We start from the raw sequence: 19,262 nt of genomic DNA on the forward strand, positions 1-19,262 counted from the left end.
GCTTTGCTTGGGCTGCAGGCCTGAAAAGGAATTTTTGTTTGTTCTTCTTTTGTTGTCTTGCCCTGTCCCATGTCCGGGCCTCCCTCCACTCAACCTGGTCTTTGTTTGGTTGGGATGTCTGGGAGCCAGGCCTTTTTTTCGGGGGGGGGGGGGGGGGTTCTGTCACGGTCACTGTCTCGTATTTCCTGTTTTACTTTGTAGTCATGTCCCATCTCCCTGTGCTCCTCCTGTGATTACCGTATTTTCCGGACTACAAGTCGCTCCGGAGTATACTTCACACCACCCAAAAAGTGCATAATGAGATTGAAAAAACACACAAGTCGCACTGGAGTTTAAGTCGCATTTTTTGCGGGTTATTTATTTTACAAAATACATCAAAAATAGACATTTCACCTTGGAACAGAGGTTAACATTAATAAAATAATACAGAACAGGCTGAATGGCTGTAAGATATGCCAACATAAACAACATTCAGCAAAACGAAAAATAAACATGAACGGAAAAAGTGTCCGCACGAACATACGGTAATAAACAGGTAGAGCATAAAGAACAAAACAACTACTGTACTTTTACATTAATAAGAGCTCGCAATCACTCCACATCGCTAAAGCTGTTGAACTCTTCGTCCTCGGTATCACTCTGGAATAACTCGGCCAGCTCCGGAGAAAGACGAAGCGGGGCCTCTTCTTCGTGGCTGTCGTCAGACTCCGACTCAGACTCACTTCCAGTTATTCCGGCCTTTTTGAACCCGGACAGGATGGTCTCTGTCGTCACTGAAGCCCACGCTTTGTCAATCCATTCCATCACCTGCAGAAAAGTTGCATGGCGCATCCTCCCGGTTGCGGTGAAGCTGTGCTCACCGTCCGTCATCCACTGCTCCCACAGGCGACGCAGCACGGCCTTTAAGCTCCGGTTCACGGAGATGTCAAGAGGCTGCATTATTTTTGTTAATCCACCGGGGATGATGGCAGGAATAGAGTTAAAAGTTTTCAGTTTCTGTTTAAACTGCGGAGTGATGTGCGCCCGCATACTGTCCATCACGAGCAGCGCTTTGCGCGTTCTGAAGAAGCCATCGGGACGCTTCGTGTAACAGTTGGTGAGCCAAAAGTTCATCATTTCCTGATCCATCCATCCTTTCTCATTCACGGTCATGACTATAGAAGAGGGAGGTTGAATTTTTGGCATGGTTTTTCTTTTAAAAATGACCAATGGCGGCAATGGCAATCCGTCGCCACAGCATGCCAGCACTACCGTGAAGTGGGATTTTTCATGACCTGTTGTAAAAATGTTGACACTCTTTTGCCCTTTCTCTGCTACACTTCTACCCATGGGGATGTCAAATGTGAGAGGGACCTCGTCCATGTTAATGACGTGATCGGGGGTGATGTTGTGCTCATTCACTTGCTTCGAAATGAACTCACAGAAGCTACGGACTTTTGTCTGGAAGTCTGCCGGCAGATTTTGGGACACCGTTGTCCGGCTCTGATGGAGAGGGAGTTACGCTTCATGAAGCGGAAGCACCAAGAAGGCCCTCCCACAAAATCGTTTATATCCATCGCCTTGGCAACGACCTGGGCGTGGAGGCGTAGCTGCACGGTTGACAGGCCTCTCCCCGCAGTGCGCTGCTCAAGCACCCACTGGCGCACTCGTTCTTCCAGCTGCGGCCACCGAGCTTTCAGCCCGCGATTCGCTTTTTTTCGCGTTTTCTTCATCGCTGTCAGAGTAGCCTCCGCTTTTCTCCAGTCCCTAACAAGCTTCTCACTTACTCCGAACTTCCTGTCTGCTGCTCGATTGCCGTTTTCAGCTGCAAATCTCACAACTTGCAGCTTGAAGTCCGCAGAATATGAATTTCTTTTTGGCGGCATTTTTGTTTAGTGGCGATCGGTAAGCTAATGTTTATTTTATTTGTTTTAATTTTAAATTGTTACAGAGTAGGAGACATCGGCGCGTAACTCAGAGCGCCCCCTCGTGGCTGTCTGTGATTTTTTTCATTTTTTTCACCCATATTTAGGTCACTCTGGAGTATAAGTCGCAGGACCAGCCAACCTATGTAAAAAAGTGCGACTTATACTCCGGAAAATACGGTACCTCATGTGTCTCACTTGTGTGATTGCAGCACCTGTGTCTTGTTTGCCCAAGGGTATTGAACTTCTGTGTTCCCCTTTCGGTCCATTCTTTGTCGAGTGTTAGTCAGTCATAGTCATATGCTTGTCTTCATTGTCAATGTCATTTGCCATTCATGTCGTCGCTCTCTGCCTCAAGTCTCAAGTCTCCTGTCTCCGTGTTTGTCTCCTGTTCCCTCCTCATGGTCCTCACTCTCCTTTGTAAGGTTTGAGTTTAGTTGTTCGATCCACGTCCAGGATTTAGGCCTCTTGACCACTTTTTGTTGTACTTTGTATTTGCTCCTCATTTGCTACTTTGTGTCCCTTTTTTGTACTTTTTCTTAATTAAATACCCCTTTTTGTGAACACTCCTTGCCTGCCATCTTCATTTGGGTCTATTCCTCGTCCCCACATCATGACACTTAAAATGCTTATCTGGGTGTGGGTCGTTGGGGCAGCAGCTTCTACAAGGAAACCCAGTCCGCCCTCTCTCCAGCCACTTCCACCAGCTCTTCCAAGAGAATTCTGAGGTGTTCCTAGGCCGGCCGAGAGATATAATAACTCCAGTGTGTCCTGGGTCGGCCCCGAGGCCTCCTCGCAGTTGGACCTGCCCGGAAAATCTCCCGAGCAAGGCAGACATCACCAGATGTCCGAACCACCCCTAATGATTCCTCTCTACATGGAGGACCAGCGGCTCTACTCTGAGGCCCTCCTGAATGACTGAGCTTCTCACCCTGTCTCTAAGGGAGAGCCCAGCCTCCCGGAAGAGGAAACTCATTTCGGCCGCTTGTATTCGCAATCTTGTTCTTTCAGTCATTACTCAAAGCTCATGACCACAGGTGAGGGTTGGAACATCAATTGACCAGTAAATTGAGAGCTTTGCTTTTTGGCGTAGCTCCCTTTTTACCACAACAGACCGGTTTCGTGCTTGCATCACTGAAGATGCCACCCCAATCTGCCTGTCAATCTCCTGCTCCATCCTACCCTCACTCTTGAACAAGATCCCAAGATACTTAAACTCTTCCACCTAAGGTAGACCCTCACCCCGACCTAGAGGGGGCAGGCCATCCCTTTCCGGCTGTGGACCATGGCCTCAGACTTGGAGGTGCTGTTTATCATCCCAGCAGCTTCACATTTGGCTGCGAACTGCCTAAGCAAGAGCTGGAGTTCATGGTTTGATGGAACTAAGAGGACCACATCGTCTGCAAAGAGCAGAGATGACATCCACCCACCATCAAACTCAACCACCTCCACCACCTGACTGCACCTAGAAATTCTGTCTATAAAAGTTATGATCGGGACCAATGAAAAAGGGCAGCGTTAGCAGAGTCCAACCCTCACTGGGAAAATGTGACTTACTGCCGGGAATATATCGAAGCGAAGTAAAATCTGGTCAACTGGACGTAAGTTTATCTTGAAGACGTTTCACCTCTCATCCGAGAGGCTTCTTCAGTTCTAGTGAAGAGTGTGGAAACTCCAGCTTATAAACCTATGTGGGAGTGGTCAGTGCTATTGTGGTGGAAACGACCCTCCCGAGACTCACCTGGCCTCCCCAAACGACAGTCGTTGTGAGGTGTCAGGGAGTTTCAGGGGTGGTCGTTAGGGAGTTTCACCGACCACTCAGATGCTAATGGGCTGTGCTGGCATCAGCCGTTCCACATGGGTCTTTCAGCTGAGCTCTTTGGGGAAGTTTTGAAAGGACTTGGTTGTAAATAGGTGAAAGGAAATGTCGCAGTCCACCTCCTCTGTTCAAAGATGGAAGATGGGAGGCCAGGTGAGTCTCGGGAGGGTCGTTTCCACCACAATAGCACTGACCACTCCCACATAGGTTTATAAGCTGGAGTTTCCACACTCTTCACTAGAACTGAAGAAGCCTCTCGGATGAGAGGTGAAACGTCTTCAAGATAAACTTACGTCCAGTTGACCAGATTTTACTTCGCTTCGATCTACGATGACCTGGATGAATGAGAACCTACACAGACATCTTGCCGGGAATATGAACTAGACTCTCACTCCTCCTGTACAGAGACTGAATGGCCCTTTGTAAGGGGCCATCCACCCCTTACTTTCCAAATACCCCCCATAAAGTGCTCCTGGGAACACGGTTATAAGCCTTCTCCAAATCCACAAAACACATGTGGACTGATTGGGCAAACTCCCGTGCCCCTTCCAGCACCCTAACGAGGGTAACGAGTTGAGTAACTGCTTCTGTGTCAGTGAATCAGACTGCCAAGACGCCCGCCTTGGTCTGCTGCCCAAACCATATTGCACAGGACCCTGCTGGTTCCTCCCGCGGGCGGTGGGCCCATGGGGGGGACGAGCCCATGTAAACTTTTGGGCTGGGCCTGGCTGGGGTAAGGGCCCATGGATGAGCCCCTGGTGGTCAGGCCTTCACCCATGGCCCCTTACCCCAGTCTAACAACTGCAGACCAGTACCATCCAACACGATGTACATTTTTGGATATCATCTGACTCAGTGATCATTGTCAACTAGGCTCAGATACTTTTGCTTGCCCAGTTTTCCTGCTTCCAACCCATCAACCTCAAGGATAAAATGCCACTAGTTACATTTTCAACATAACATCAGCCCTAAAAATCTGGTGCTAGCATTAATAGATTTGACAATTGAAAGACGATTCTGTCCTTCCCTCATCTTGGCTGGTTTCTAGAGGATTAAATACTCATTTATTATTGTTGTAGATGGCATCATTCACTCATCCATCACTGACATCTGAAAGTCTACTTCTGAACAAATACACAAACATCTCGGGCATGTACAAAGCCCTCCTACCTTAGACAATCAGATCACCTCTCTGTTATGCTAAGTCTGGCATACAGACCCCTGGTTAGACACTCCATGCCTGAGCACAGGACCATTAGGACCTGGCTAGAAGGAGCCACAGGATCACTCTAGGACTGTTTTGAGCACACGGACTGGAATCTATTCAGGGAGGCAGCTCTTTGAGAAGAAAGCTTTTAATTAATCTCCAAATATGTGTTTTTACAGATAAGCAAAGAAATCAAGAAATATTAACAAAATAATCTGGCGGGCCTGATGTCATCCTGGGGGGCCACTTTTCGCCAACAGGCTACCTATTTCTGACCACACTGTAGACCAGGGGTCTCAAACTGGTCCAGTAAAGGGCCGCTGTGGCTGCAGGTTTTCATTCCAACACAGCAAAAGCAACACCTGATCCAACAAATGAGCTGTGAGGACACAGCTTATTTGATTTAAGTAGAATCAAGTGTTGCTTTTGCTGGGTTGGAATGAAAACCTGCAGCCACACGGCGCTGTACTGGACCAGTTTGAGACCCCTGCTGTAGACCCTCCAAAGGAAGTTCAACTATAGTACCCATATTGTTATCTTTTGTTATTGAATTTCAGCTTCGGATTAATTTTGCCACACATAACTGAACAAAATCATCCACTTCCACACTGAGACAGTCTTATTTAACAGCCTCAAGATGAGTGAAACTGAATGACATGACACAGCTATGCAGCCACTTGGTGGAGAAGCACATGTCTGACAGGGCTGACACATAATTTGTGTGTGTGTGTGTGTGTGTGTGTGTTTGTGAGAATGTGTGTGATCCCTTCCCATTACCCACCTGACAGTGGCCCATGTAGGCCAGGGTTTTTCCAGTCTGCTGTAGCTGGCACAGACTGGAATGGGTCAGGCCATCAGAATCGCAAGCTGGCTCCACGCTGCTCTTATCACAGGCCAGCAGCCGACCAACACACTCATGCTGCGGGCAGTCCGAGGAGTCACTCAGGCACACACGATACTTTGGGATGCATCTATAAGCAAGTACACACATACTGAACTGTGTTAGAGAGATTATTTCTATGTTTTCTGACATTTGATGTTCATGTAAGTCATGTAAAGCACCACAGAAAGTCTTTATCCCAACATGACTGTTGTCCCTAACATTTAACACTGTCAGAAACACAACTTAAAACACAAACTCAACCAATCCGTGGGGAGAATTTGAGGGCAGGGAAGGGGCTGATTAGAGGAGAAACACTGGGAACTTAGCTGTGACTGACTAAGAGTGATTCACTAACAAGACACAGGTGATTAACTCAGAAGAGTAAGTAAAAATAGAAAATAGTACAGCAAACCAAACAAGAGTGAGTAAATCCCTCAAATAAAACAGGAACTGACAAAGAGCCTCATTCTGATAATACACTGCCTTTTGTGTGATATGTGTCCTTTTCAACCCTTTTTTTAACCCAAAGAATACAATACACAATACAACATCATGTCCTTAGACCCTCAATTAGGGTGACAAAACCCTTCCACAAATAACCCTGTTAACAGGGTTGAAGGAAGAAACCTCAGGGAGTGTCACAAAGGAGGGATCCTCCTCTGATGGACCATTCCAACATATCTCCCATCCCCCGCAATCGAGATTGTGGAGCAGGGCCCTGTGCATACCCGGTGTTAAGATCCTCACCACCTCACCACACACAATGGGATAAGTCAGGGAGGGAAAAAAACAAAAGTTATCTCAGTGGCTTTCAGTTGGAAGCATATCAGAAGGGAATGTGAGCCGGTCGGTAATGACCACGAGGAATCCATGTTAGCCAAGCCGTTACAGCCGTCTAGCATGTCACTGTTTGCAGCATTAGAGCAACCAAGCTTGGAGCAGGTAAACAGTGATGCTCCTCTGCTGGCTTTCACCTGGCCAGGGAGGATTTTTCATGGAGGAGAGAACTGAGGAAAATCTATATTATTGCAAAAGTCATAAGATGTGAAATCACCCCACCCCTGTCACCCACTGAGAAGAGTCATGAATATCTGAATGCGGGGAGGAAGCCCTGCCCCCTTCCTGACCAAAACCCTAACACCTTCACTACCCCCCTCTGGGACTTCATACCTACGTCTACCTGGGTCCCTCTGATGTCTCCCACTTACTGTCACTGCAGACACCCCCATTGCGACCCTTTTGTCTGTATTTACATTTCACTCAGAAGAACATGTCGTCAGGATGTTGATTTTCAACTGTTTGTGCCCTGTTCCCTTTTGATATTGTTCGGACCCTTTGATATGACAGTATGACAGAGAGACAGTGGAGAAAGTCCACAATCGTTGTTGAGGGTCGACTCACCTACGAGGACACAGTCCCTGTCGGTGTTCTAAATTCCACACTAGCCGTGCAAAACAAATGGAGGTCGACTACAGCGTTTCGTTCAAGAACTTTACTGAGAGCATCTCTTTTTCCCTTCTCACATTCGGTCACATACCCTTCTTATTTGCGGGAAAAAACAACGGTAAAAAAAACCGAGACTTGCAATGCATTATGGGAAACGTAGTTCCACCTGCTCAACTAAGCATATAATCAATAACTTAAATCAGACAATGAAATTAGGCAGTTATGCTTATTAAATGCATCTATATTATTTTCCCTAACTTAAATTTACTAGAACATATAACCTCCAGTACAAATGTCAGCTAAACATATAAAGTTACAACAGTCGGTCAGTTCACCAGCTTACTGGCTCGCTTTCATTAAAACCTCCTCAACCTCACAGCAACTTTGGGTCTTTGGATTTTATCTACAAATTTCTTCAACAGAAGACTTGTCCTTTAGGCCTTACAGTGACCAGTTTAAATCTCAATTTTAATTTCTGAGTTGAGTTCTTGTGCAGTGCTAACACTTTATCATTTCTTATAATTCATCATCATTGTTAATGTTACTAGAATTGTAAGACTTGTGTTAGGACTCAGTAGCATCAGGACTTGATTCTTTTTGGGCAAAAACTTGATATTATTTATCTTAATTGTACATATTTTGTTGTTGAACACACTCCAAGACTGTACAGTTTTGTGGGACACTGCTTTAAGTGATATTTAAGTGTGTTGAACAAATGTCTTATAACAATACTTGATTATGTCATTAAGTTTTCTAATCTCCAGTTAACTTTTAGCATGAACTTCCTGTAGGGTTCTATGGAATCACACCTCTAATTAATTATCAATTCCGAAACTCCCTCCCTCCCTCCATCAATCTATAGGAGGCCCACCATCTGTTAGTTGCTGGCCTGTCCTGGACCCTTGTCAGAAAAAGTCACTTGTCCACCCCTGTACCACACTGAAGCACTGTTTTGTCGGCTGATCTCCTTTGATGAACTGAAAATACACACTGATAGCTGCATGAAAGGCAGAGTATCATCAAGATGTCTTGTATCACGCGAACTGCTGGAATGTTTCAGTTGAAAATACCTGTGAATGAAGACTTTAAGTGACTGTAGTCACACTTAAATGTAGAACAATGAGTGAAAAGTGAAACAATATTACAGTTGAAAGTCAAACTTAGAAGTGTTCCGTTTGAAGTTAATGACAACCTAATCCATCAGCACACAAGGAGAAAGTATTCAGATGTCAATAAATGTAACTGCCAAAGAAAATGCATACATCAGGGATACAGAATTTGATCACAGATTGTCACCCATATCTAAATATCAATATCTATTTGATCCAAAATTGAAAATGTATGTGGTTGTTTATGTTTGAGTTGATGGGTTGGTGAAAGAGCAAGTAGCAGCTGCTACACACCTCTGGTTTCTCTGGCAGGGTTTGCTGGCACATGGGTTGGTGAGGCGGCACTGGCCAAAGACAAACTGGTGGTCCTTGAAACCCATACAGCGAGCCACACAAGCACTGGGATAGGTCCTTCCATTGGAGGCACACACTGGAACAAAGCGGTCTGGACAGTTACATGGAAGACCTGGCAGAGACATGGAGGGAAAAGAAAACTAAAATTAGTCTGGAAAGAAGCTACAGTGTCACTGGGGTAAGCAGTCAATTTAGTTAATACTACATTAAAGTTTTTATTTTTCAGCCAGAAGAATCCTCTGAAATATCAGAATGAGAACCAGAACACATTAATATTCAAGCAAAGTGGAAGAAAGATCTATTCATAATGTGGACATAGTAAGTACTTTATAATATTCATTATTTGTTCAGTACTGCCATTCAATAGGAATGAGTACACTTTTTTAACCGCAGTTACTGTACCAGATTTCTCGTTAAAATAAATGTTTCTATTTTTTTGAAAATTAACTGGAATTTAACTTAAAATTTATATAGGAATTTTAAAAGAGATAGTATGGCTCCAAAAAACATTCACATTTGAGCATTTTATTCATTTTGTTGTAAACTGTGTAAATTGTAAATTGTGATTTATTTGTTATTAATCTACACTCAGTATCAGGGGTAAGGATTACTTGTTAATTAATTGTCAATGAATTTGTTTACTAACGGTGTCTCTACTTCAGTCTAAATCCTCTGCCACCAGTTGCAAGATCATCCAGCTCCAAATTTGGTATTAATGCTGCAGCAAAATCTCTAATTTAGCTCCTCACCTCTACCTCCCTCATCCTATGCTGGAGGCACACAGTCAGCCAACAGGCACCATATACCAGTCAGCCTGAAAACAACTACTGAAGACACTGAACTAATAATAATAATAATACCTTTATTTTATAAGGCACCTTTCATGGCACTCAAGGGCGCTGTACAGCAAATCAAAAACACATTTAAAACATTAATACAAACTTAAGGTGAAAGCAGACATTGCAGAGTTAGCAGCCAACAGAGTCTCACCCCTATTCATCATAGATTGACGTTTGGTCACTGCCCCCTGCCGTCCAGAACCGGCGTCAAGTGTACCTACTTTCCGTGACTGTCTGACGAAGAGGGTCATTCACTGATTGTAATACTGTCCCCTTAGCTTCGGATTTCAACGTAAGTCACGTGACTTTCAGGTTTTCTGCTGCTGAAACTACTAAAATGGTTGCCGTTGTTGTCATTCCCTGTGATAAAAAGGCATATTTCCAGATACTTTCCGCATTAAAATGTGTTTTAATGACATTTCTAGCGGGAAATATGCATTTTTTTCACCACCTCTGTTCAGTGATTGTATGTATAGTAGGTCTGCGAGGAGATCGTAACAATAATTCATGTTGTTGTTTTTTCTTTCACCAACGGGACGTATAGGATAGGATATGATATGATTCAGCTTTAATAATCCACTAAGGGGTAACTAGATCGCCACCATCGCCACATACAATACAACATAAGACACAGAAAATATATATTTACAATATCGCCATCGCTATAGGGGTCCAGCTGGACGGCGGAGGACCAATAGCCAGTGAAATGATCGGGAAAGTAATCAAAATACAGATTAAATAAATTGAATCTTTACAAAAATAAAAAAAATCAAGACACAAGAAACATAAATATATTCTTGTAACATACAAATGTACAATATTATCGACTCAGAGGTGAAAAAGTAGCCAAAAAAATGTCTAATCTGACGTTAGCTATAGGAAATGAAATGGAGGTTATTTTTCATACCTGATAACGGAGTCAGGAGGTCAGTGAAAAATTGGCGGAACATGTGATTTCCGGTCTGCGCGCGCGCTGGAAAACGACTTCCTGTCTGCATGAATAAAAATAAAAATAATCCCCCACTAAATATTGAGTAATGATTTCGCCACTATCTCAGCACCTGCTGTGCTATAACTGTAGTTTGTCGATAAAAAGAAAGTCCAAGGAAACGAAGGCAAGTGACGCACTTCCTGTTAACAAAACACTTGTTTTTATGAATGAAATGTAAAAAAAAAAAATGTGTGGAGTTCCGTCACTTGGGATTCCCTTTCATCACGTCTCTTTTTTGTCTTCACAGCAATGAAAGGCAGACTTATAAAAAGCGGTCCTGATGCACAAAACGTGAGATATCAGTGGAGTTCTAAGACACAAGGGTATTATGTATTCATGTTTTAGCCTTATGAAAAGCATACAAAGGACCTGTTCTGTCTGTGAAATAATATAAAACATATTGACCCAGGAATCACCATCAAAATATAAAATAGCTACGCTTGTTTGTTGTTGTTTGTGTGATTGTTGACTACAGCTGTTCAATAAAAATAATATGAAATGGATTTTAGTGCCCCAGGAATTCCAAACATCAGCTTCCGTGGAAGTCGGCCCCCGTTCTCCTGTGAGAAAATCCGGAAGTTATCGCTCACTCCGAGGAAAAAAACAAACATTTGAATACTTTATCTTTTGATTAATAAGATAATCAACAAATTCATTTAATTTCTGGATGTTTATTCTACCTACAAAGTCCATTTGTAACCATTCCAGATCTACCAATCAGCATTAAGAATAGAAACAATGATTCAAACTAATGGCGGTCTGCTGACGTCACATCCGTCACAGAGGCGAACTCCTGCACTCAGAGGTGGCCTTTCAGTTCCATCATGTCACGCTATATTTACAGATTTATTATTGAGTGGAACAAACCACACTGATGTCTGGGTTCATCAAGGATATCATTAAAGAAATCCTAACTATCTGGCCAGTTAAATTTATCCTAACTGTTCTTCAGATGTTGTGCTGGTAATGTCATGTCATTTCTTTTCCAGTGTAACTTTTGTCGTTCTGATGTGTGTATTTTTACTGCTCCAACAAAGCTGTTCCTCTTCTGGGGGAAATCAATCATTCAGGCAATCAATAACTGAGTGTCTCTGATGCTGTACTGTAGTATTGCAGGACAACAACACCTTGATCCTTCCTTTTCAAATGTTTTTATTGTGTTTCTCTTATCAGGTGTTCAAAATGATTATAATAAGAATCAATAATTGATATTCAGCTTTGTTTCAACAATAATCATTGATCAGAAATGAGGCCTGATGGCTGCAATAGCAGCTTTGTGCTGTTCAGTGCCTCCTGCTATAAAAAGGAGTCAAGGCGGTGTTAAAGATGTGAAAATGTTCCAAAGATCCTTCTTCATGTTTGTCCTGAACAAGATTGGTGTCAGGCCTTTTTTCAAAGGAGCTCCAAAAGGCTCACTTAACCCTTTGAGGCCTGGCTGAGACATGAGGCCTGTTGACCTTTGACCCTGTTGCTCTTTTGCTCTCATTTGGCCTCTACAGTGGATACAGACCTGAAACCTGAACTGTGAGGCCTCTAAAATTTATAGAATCATAATCTGGTGGAATAACTCTAGAACCCCCTCCCAAACAGGAAGTAGCTTCAGGAAGGAGGTGGGGCTTCAAAGTTTTAAATGTTGGTTTCTGGCAGAGGTGTGAACTCCTCCCATCAGGTTACATGGAGCCCTTCCCTCCTCTCCTCTCCTCTCCTCTCCTCTCCCCCTCTCTCCTCGTCTCCTCCCTGCACATTTTTGGAACTGTCATTACCATTACTTGTTGCACTTTGTAGTTTGGCCTTGGTGTCTCGCAGTCTCTCTGTGTTTCCACAGATCCACCAGAGCCCCAACCGCCGCCTGCATCGCCCCCCCCCCCCTCTTATTCCCTACTGTTACACCGGCCTGCGCTCCCCTTCCATGAACCAGTCTACCATCCAGTCCCCCATCAAGCTGGCTTGCTCTCCCTGCCTCCCCTCCCATGAATCAGTCTACCATCCAGTCCCCCATCAAGCTGGCTTGCTCTCCCTGCCTCCCCTCCCATGAACCAGTCTACCATCCAGTCCCCCATCAAGCTGCTTGCTCTCCCTGCCTCCCCTTCCATGAACCAGTCTACCATCCAGTCCCCCATCAAGCTGGCTCGCTCTCCCTGCCTCCCCTCCCATGAACCAGTCTACCATCCAGTCCCCCATCAAGCTGGCTTACTCTCCCTGCCTCCCCTCCCATGAACCAGTCTGCCATCCAGTCCCCCATCAAGCTGGCTTGCTCTCCCTGCCTCCCCTCCCATGAACCAGTCTGCCATCCAGTCCCCCATCAAGCTGGCTTGCTCTCCCTGCCTCCCCTACCAGAAGCTTCCTTCTTCAGCTGTTATTAACATTTCCGTGTTTCCCACATTTTGTATTGTAAACTGTTTTCTTGTCTGTAACAACATCTACTGCACGTCTGTCTGTCCTGGGTGAGGGATCCCTCCTCTGTTGCTCACCCTGAGGTTTCTCAGATTTTTCCCTGTTAAAGGTTTTCTATGGAGTTTTTCCGCAGTCGATGTGAGGGTCTCAGGGCAGAGGATGTTGTCATGATGCCATGTGAAGCCCTTTGAGACAAACTGTTTGTGAAAACGGGCTATACAAATAAAATTGCCTTGCCTTGCCTTGCCTCCCAGAAATCTCATCTCATTTGGAGCAACTTTGACCAGTTATGATGCTTCATTGATAGACTTTACTGGACTTTGCCACGCCCTTTACGGACAGCAGAAAGGACTTAGGGGGGTCAAACCAGCACAGATGTGATCCTTATGGAGGACAGAACAACACACTAAAATTTCAACTTCCTAGGTTAAAAGAAGCGCTCCAGCTCAGCTATGTGTCCCAGCCTCCCCCCCCCCCCCCCCACACACACACCCATGAGTAGGGATGGGAATCGAGAACCGGTGCCTATAGAGAACCGGTTCCGTGTGTTTCAATTCCATGGAATCGCTTGGCAGTTCATCTAACGATTCTCTTATAGATTCCAACCAGCACGAATTACGTCACGTAACTTACGCATGTTACGCACGCTCGATTCAGCAAGTACGACTACGTGATTAGGTTACGCTGGTTTTGCACGCGCATTGCAGTCGAAAACATAACAATGGTATCAACTAGGTTCAAACGATCGAAAGTGTGGCTTCACTTCACGAGGAAAAATGACAACAAAGCGACTTGCAGTCATTGCAAGGTGGAGATAACAGCGTTGGGAGGGAATACGAAGAATATGCAGAAACATTTGCGCACAAAGCATGCAATCTTTCTAAATGAGTGTCATGTTTTTGACATCCTTCGGACTGATGCATCTCAACCCGGCAGCAGCGGCTGTAGTAGCCAAGCTGTGATCACCTCTGCGGTTACTACGGAAGGAAACTCTGGTCAGTAGCTCCCACTGCCTGTGTGCTTCTTTGTAAAGCAAGCAACACTAACATTATGCTATTAAACGAATGCCGTCTGCATTACATATAGAAGATGACCGTGACGAGAGAGAGAGCCTGGCTGGCTCGGAGGCTGGCAGCGCTCGCTTCTGCTGCTCACTACCTGCTCTAGCTTCTCCTTTCATCGAGGCAGGCAAAAGTAAAATGCCCCAGGCCAGGGTAGACGAATGTCACCGAGCAGTCACTAAGTTTGTTGTGAAGGACTTCAATCCATTTGCTACAGTAGATGCCCCTGAATTTCGGTAGGTGAATGTACTCAATTGTGGAGGAAATATTCAGTTTAGACAATATGACTTAGCACAACCGGAGGACCTCCAAGTTAACAAGATGTTTCACTCATTAATTTTCATTATATTTTCTAGGGAGATGACCAAGATTCTCAACCCAAAATACAAAGCCCCAAACAGAGAAAGCTTAACTAACCACTTGATCCCTGCTTGGTATGCTGTCGAAAAGGGAAATCTGATGTCTGAGCTGAAACAAGTGTCAAAGGCAGCCATCACTGCTGATGGATGGACAAGTTTTAGTCAAGATCATTATCTCACAGTTACTCTGCACTTTGTAAGTAATGGCCAGGCTAAGGAAAAGGTGCTTAAAATCAAAGCCGTGTACCAAGCTCAGACAGGCTCAGCTGCAGCGGAGGAGATTGACGACATCCTGGAGGAATATGGTGTCAGGGAAAAGGTTGTGGCAGCTACTGTCGACAATGCAGCTAGCATGGATGTAGCTATCAAAAAGCTGCAAACTGTGAAATTGCCATGTTTTGCTCATACGCTTCACCTGGGAGCGCAGAAGCTGTACAATTGCACTGCGATTTCCAACTGGGCAGCGTGAGTTCGCGCAGTCATTGTTTGGATGAAGAGGTCCCACATGGCAAAAGTTGTACTTAAAGAGAAACAAGACTTACTCAGTAAGATACTCTCATTACATTGCAAGCAATATATGACAAATATAGATAGGTTATGTGTGCATGTAAATCATTAGATCATGATGAAATTCAGATTATAACATAAATATTTACACTGTGTATGTGTTCACCCTCAGAGCTGCCCAAGCACATGCTCCTCCTGGATGTAAGGACCAGATGGAATTCTTTGTATTTGATTATGGACAGATTCTGTGAGCAGTTTCCTGCTATCCAGGCTGCAGCCATAGACCCACGGATAAGAAAGCCCATGGAGAAGGAAAGGTAATAGATATACTTTTGAAAATGACAATGTGCTTTGTTTTAAAGTTGGACTGGTTTTGTTTTTGAATATTTATGCTATATATATCTTTTGCTGTTTTGTTTATAATGCAGGCTGGCCAAAATAGGTAATGAGGACTTAAGAAAAGCAGAGGACTTTGTGCTGCTTATGCGGAAGCATTATACCTCTACACTGGCAGTCTCCAGCGACAAAACTCCAACCTGTGGTGAGATCTTGCCCATCTTGCAGAAGCTGGAGCAACACTACACTGTGCAGGAAGGTGACTCTGCCTTCACAAGGAGCATCAAGGAGAACATCTGGAATGATCTTTCCAAACGCTACCAAGTACATTATTTCTCTTAAATGAAATAAGAGCAGTAAATAATTCAGATAGTCTAATGTCATCCTGTCCTCCTTTTTCATGTTCTCCTTTTTGAAATTTAAGGGAACTACCCCTGAGGCAGCTTGGTCAGACGGCCCGGAGCTGGTTTTCACATACACACCCATTCAAAAACTGGTACTAGACTGTTCACTGAGTGCGCAAAATGCGCATTATGCGCTGAACATGTATGAAATTCGCTCAAATTCAGCACACTTGTCTGGTCTGGCAACACATTCATGAATCTAAAAAAAAAAAAAACAACAAAAAAGTCTATAGCGCCACCTACACCTACCGACTTTCTTTACTCCCCCATCAAAATCTATCTCCTCCTAGGGCATTAATGGTATCACTTCCAAACTTACAAATATTAATCACACAACTCTGCTCTTCAAAAATCTTTACAAACTTTGTAATAACTCACTCGGTGTCCATTTTACAAGCCGTCAAAGTGGGGGAGACACGTTTCACCTTCCAATGGGGAGACGGTGTCCTCTCAGGGTACATACTGTCACACAAACCCTTCTCACATCTACACCATCCATCCCACAGCTCTAACAACCACACCACTGCATTCCTGACAGAAACCCCTCCAAGAACATGGTGTTCTGTGTCCCTCTTGACCAGCGTATGCCGACTTCTTCCTCTTGTCCCACTCCAGTCCTGGTGCTCCTCCTCTCTCTCCACTCTAGCACAGATCAGAGACAGAGCAGTGGGGGAGGGGTTCTTAAAGGGCCAGCTCTCAGCTCTGCTCTCTCTCTAGCACAGATCAGAGACAGAGCAGTGGGGGAGGGGTTCTTAAAGGGCCAGCTCTCAGCTCTGCTCTCACTCTAGCACAGATCAAAGACAGAGTAGTGGGGGAGGGGTTCTTAAAGGGCCAGCTCTCAGCTCTGCTCTCACTCTAGCACAGATCAAAGACAGAGCAGTGGGGGAGGGGTTCTTAAAGGGCCAGCTCTCAGCTCTGCTCTCACTCTAGCACAGATCAGAGACAGAGCAGTGGGGAGGGGTTCTTAAAGGGCCAGCTCTCAGCTCTGCTCTCACTCTAGCACAGATCAGAGACAGAGCAGTGGGGGAGGGGTTCTTAAAGGGCCAGCTCTCAGCTCTGCTCTCCACTCTAGCACAGATCAGAGACAGAGCAGTGGGGAGGGGTTCTTAAAGGGCCAGCTCTCAGCTCTGCTCTCACTCTAGCACAGATCAAAGACAGAGCAGTAGGGGAGGGGTTCTTAAAGGGCCAGCTCTCAGCTCTGCTCTCACTCTAGCACAGATCAAAGACAGAGCAGTGGGGGAGGGGTTCTTAAAGGGCCAGCTCTCAGCTCTGCTCTCACTCTAGCACAGATCAAAGACAGAGCAGTGGGGGAGGGGTTCTTAAAGGGCCAGCTCTCAGCTCTGCTCTCACTCTAGCACAGATCAGAGACAGAGCAGTGGGGGAGGGGTTCTTAAAGGGCCAGCTCTCAGCTCTGCTCTCACTCTAGCACAGATCAGAGACAGAGCAGTGGGGGAGGGGTTCTTAAAGGGCCAGCTCTCAGCTCTGCTCTCACTCTAGCACAGATCAAAGACAGAGCAGTGGGGGAGGGGTTCTTAAAGGGCCAGCTCTCAGCTCTGCTCTCACTCTAGCACAGATCAGAGACAGAGCAGTGGGGGAGGGGTTCTTAAAGGGCCAGCTCTCAGCTCTGCTCTCACTCTAGCACAGATCAAAGACAGAGCAGTGGGGGAGGGGTTCTTAAAGGGCCAGCTCTCAGCTCTGCTCTCACTCTAGCACAGATCAAAGACAGAGCAGTGGGGGAGGGGTTCTTAAAGGGCCAGCTCTCAGCTCTGCTCTCACTCTAGCACAGATCAAAGACAGAGCAGTGGGGAGGGGTTCTTAAAGGGCCAGCTCTCAGCTCTGCTCTCACTCTAGCACAGATCAGAGACAGAGCAGTGGGGGAGGGGTTCTTAAAGGGCCAGCTCTCAGCTCTGCTCTCACTCTAGCACAGATCAAAGACAGAGCAGTGGGGAGGGGTTCTTAAAGGGCCAGCTCTCAGCTCTGCTCTCACTCTAGCACAGATCAGAGACAGAGCAGTGGGGGAGGGGTTCTTAAAGGGCCAGCTCTCAGCTCTGCTCTCACTCTCTGATCAGACTCAGGCTTCTAACTCCTCAACTACAAGGCTTTCAAACTAGACCAATACGCCGTTGGATTGGGGACGGCGTGAACGACGCGGGGGCTCAGGCCCTATCAACGCTGCTTGCAGCTTTAATTATTTTTATTCATCGATGCTTGCAGACCGGAAGACATTTTCCAGCTCGCGCAGACCGGAAATCACATATTCCGCCAACTTTTCACTGACCTCCTGACTCCGCTATCAGGTATGAAAAATAACCTCCATTTCATTTCCTACTTTACAAATGTCATAAATGCTCCCCACTGTAATAGCTTTATTAGACAGAGATTGATATAAATCAAATGTCTTTTTAATCAAAATGGAATGCTTGCTAGCTAACGTCAGATTAGACATTTTTTTGGCTACTTTTTCACCTCTGAGTCGATAATATTGTACATTTGTATGTTACAAGAATATATTTATGTTTCTTGTGTCTTGATATATTTTATTTTTGTAAAGATTCAATTTATTTAATCTGTATTTTGATTATTTTCCAGATCGTTTCACTGGCTATTGGTCCTCCGCCGTCCAGCTGGACGTAAATATATATTTTCTGTGTCTTATGTTGTATTGTATGTGGCCATGGTGGTGATCTAGTTACCCCTTAGTGGATTATTAAAGCTGAATCATATCATATCCTATCCTATACGTCCCGTTGGTGAAAGAAAAAACAACAACATGAATTATTGTTACGATCTCCTCGCAGACCTACTATACATACAATCACTGAACAGAGGTGGTGAAAAAAATGCATATTTCCCGCTAGAAATGTCATTAAAACACATTTTAATGCGGAAAGTATCTGGAAATATGCCTTTTTATCACAGGGAATGACAACAACGGCAGCCATTTTATTAGTTTCAGCAGCAGAAAACCTGAAAGTCACGTGACTTACGTCGAAATCCGAAGCTAAGGGGACAGTATTACAATCAGTGAATGACCCTCTTCGTCAGACACTGAAGGTTACCCTTGACATCGGTTCTGGACGGCAGGGGGCAGTGACCAAACGTCAATATATGACAAATAGGGGTGAGACTCTGTTGTTGCAGCAGAACAACAATTTGATATTTCATTTTGATTAATGATGCGCCTGCCTAAACAAGTGGGTTTTTTGGAAGGAGATGAAGTCTATGTTCTTGATGTCAGAGGAAAGGGAGTTCCAGAGGTGAGGGGCAGAGCTGCTGAAGGCTCTAGCACTATTGGTGGACAACTGGGCTGGGGGGACAGTCAGACTGATCATGGAGGCAGACCTGAGAGACTGAGTGGGGCCATTGATATGTAGGTGGTCAGAGAGGTATGCAGTAGCAAGGTTATGGATGGCCTTGAATGTATGGAGGAGGATTTTATAGTCAGTGCTGTGTTCAATGGGAAGCCAGTGGAGTTGATGTAGAACAGGAGTGATGTGACAGATTGATGGTGTTCTGGTGATTATGCATATGGAGGAGTTTGTGTGGGGGACCAAAGAGAAGTGAGTTGCAGTAATCAAAGCGGGAAGTAACAAGACAGTGGACCAGGATTGCTGTGCAATTGGGAGAGAGAGAGGGCAGAGGCAGTTGA

At 45.0% G+C, this 19,262-nt stretch overlaps 1 protein-coding gene across 2 annotated transcripts in view; it reads right to left on the bottom strand.

The window, feature by feature from the left end:
- Positions 1 to 19,262, bottom strand: part of reck (reversion-inducing-cysteine-rich protein with kazal motifs) — a 115,435-nt gene that overhangs the window by 16,069 nt on the left and 80,104 nt on the right. For both annotated transcript variants that reach the window (XM_086191828.1, XM_086191827.1), the window contains 2 exons: positions 8,663 to 8,834; positions 5,712 to 5,901 (listed from right to left, as the gene is read on the bottom strand). In XM_086191828.1, coding sequence (XP_086047954.1) covers positions 5,712 to 5,901; positions 8,663 to 8,834 — 362 coding nt within the window. The remainder of the gene's footprint in view (positions 1 to 5,711; positions 5,902 to 8,662; positions 8,835 to 19,262) is intronic.

Source organism: Aulostomus chinensis, chromosome 21, assembly GCF_037954235.1.
Source record: "Aulostomus chinensis isolate RoL2024-O1b breed Wild chromosome 21, RoL_Achi_v1.0, whole genome shotgun sequence".
Taxonomy (NCBI): Eukaryota; Metazoa; Chordata; class Actinopteri; order Syngnathiformes; family Aulostomidae; genus Aulostomus; species Aulostomus chinensis.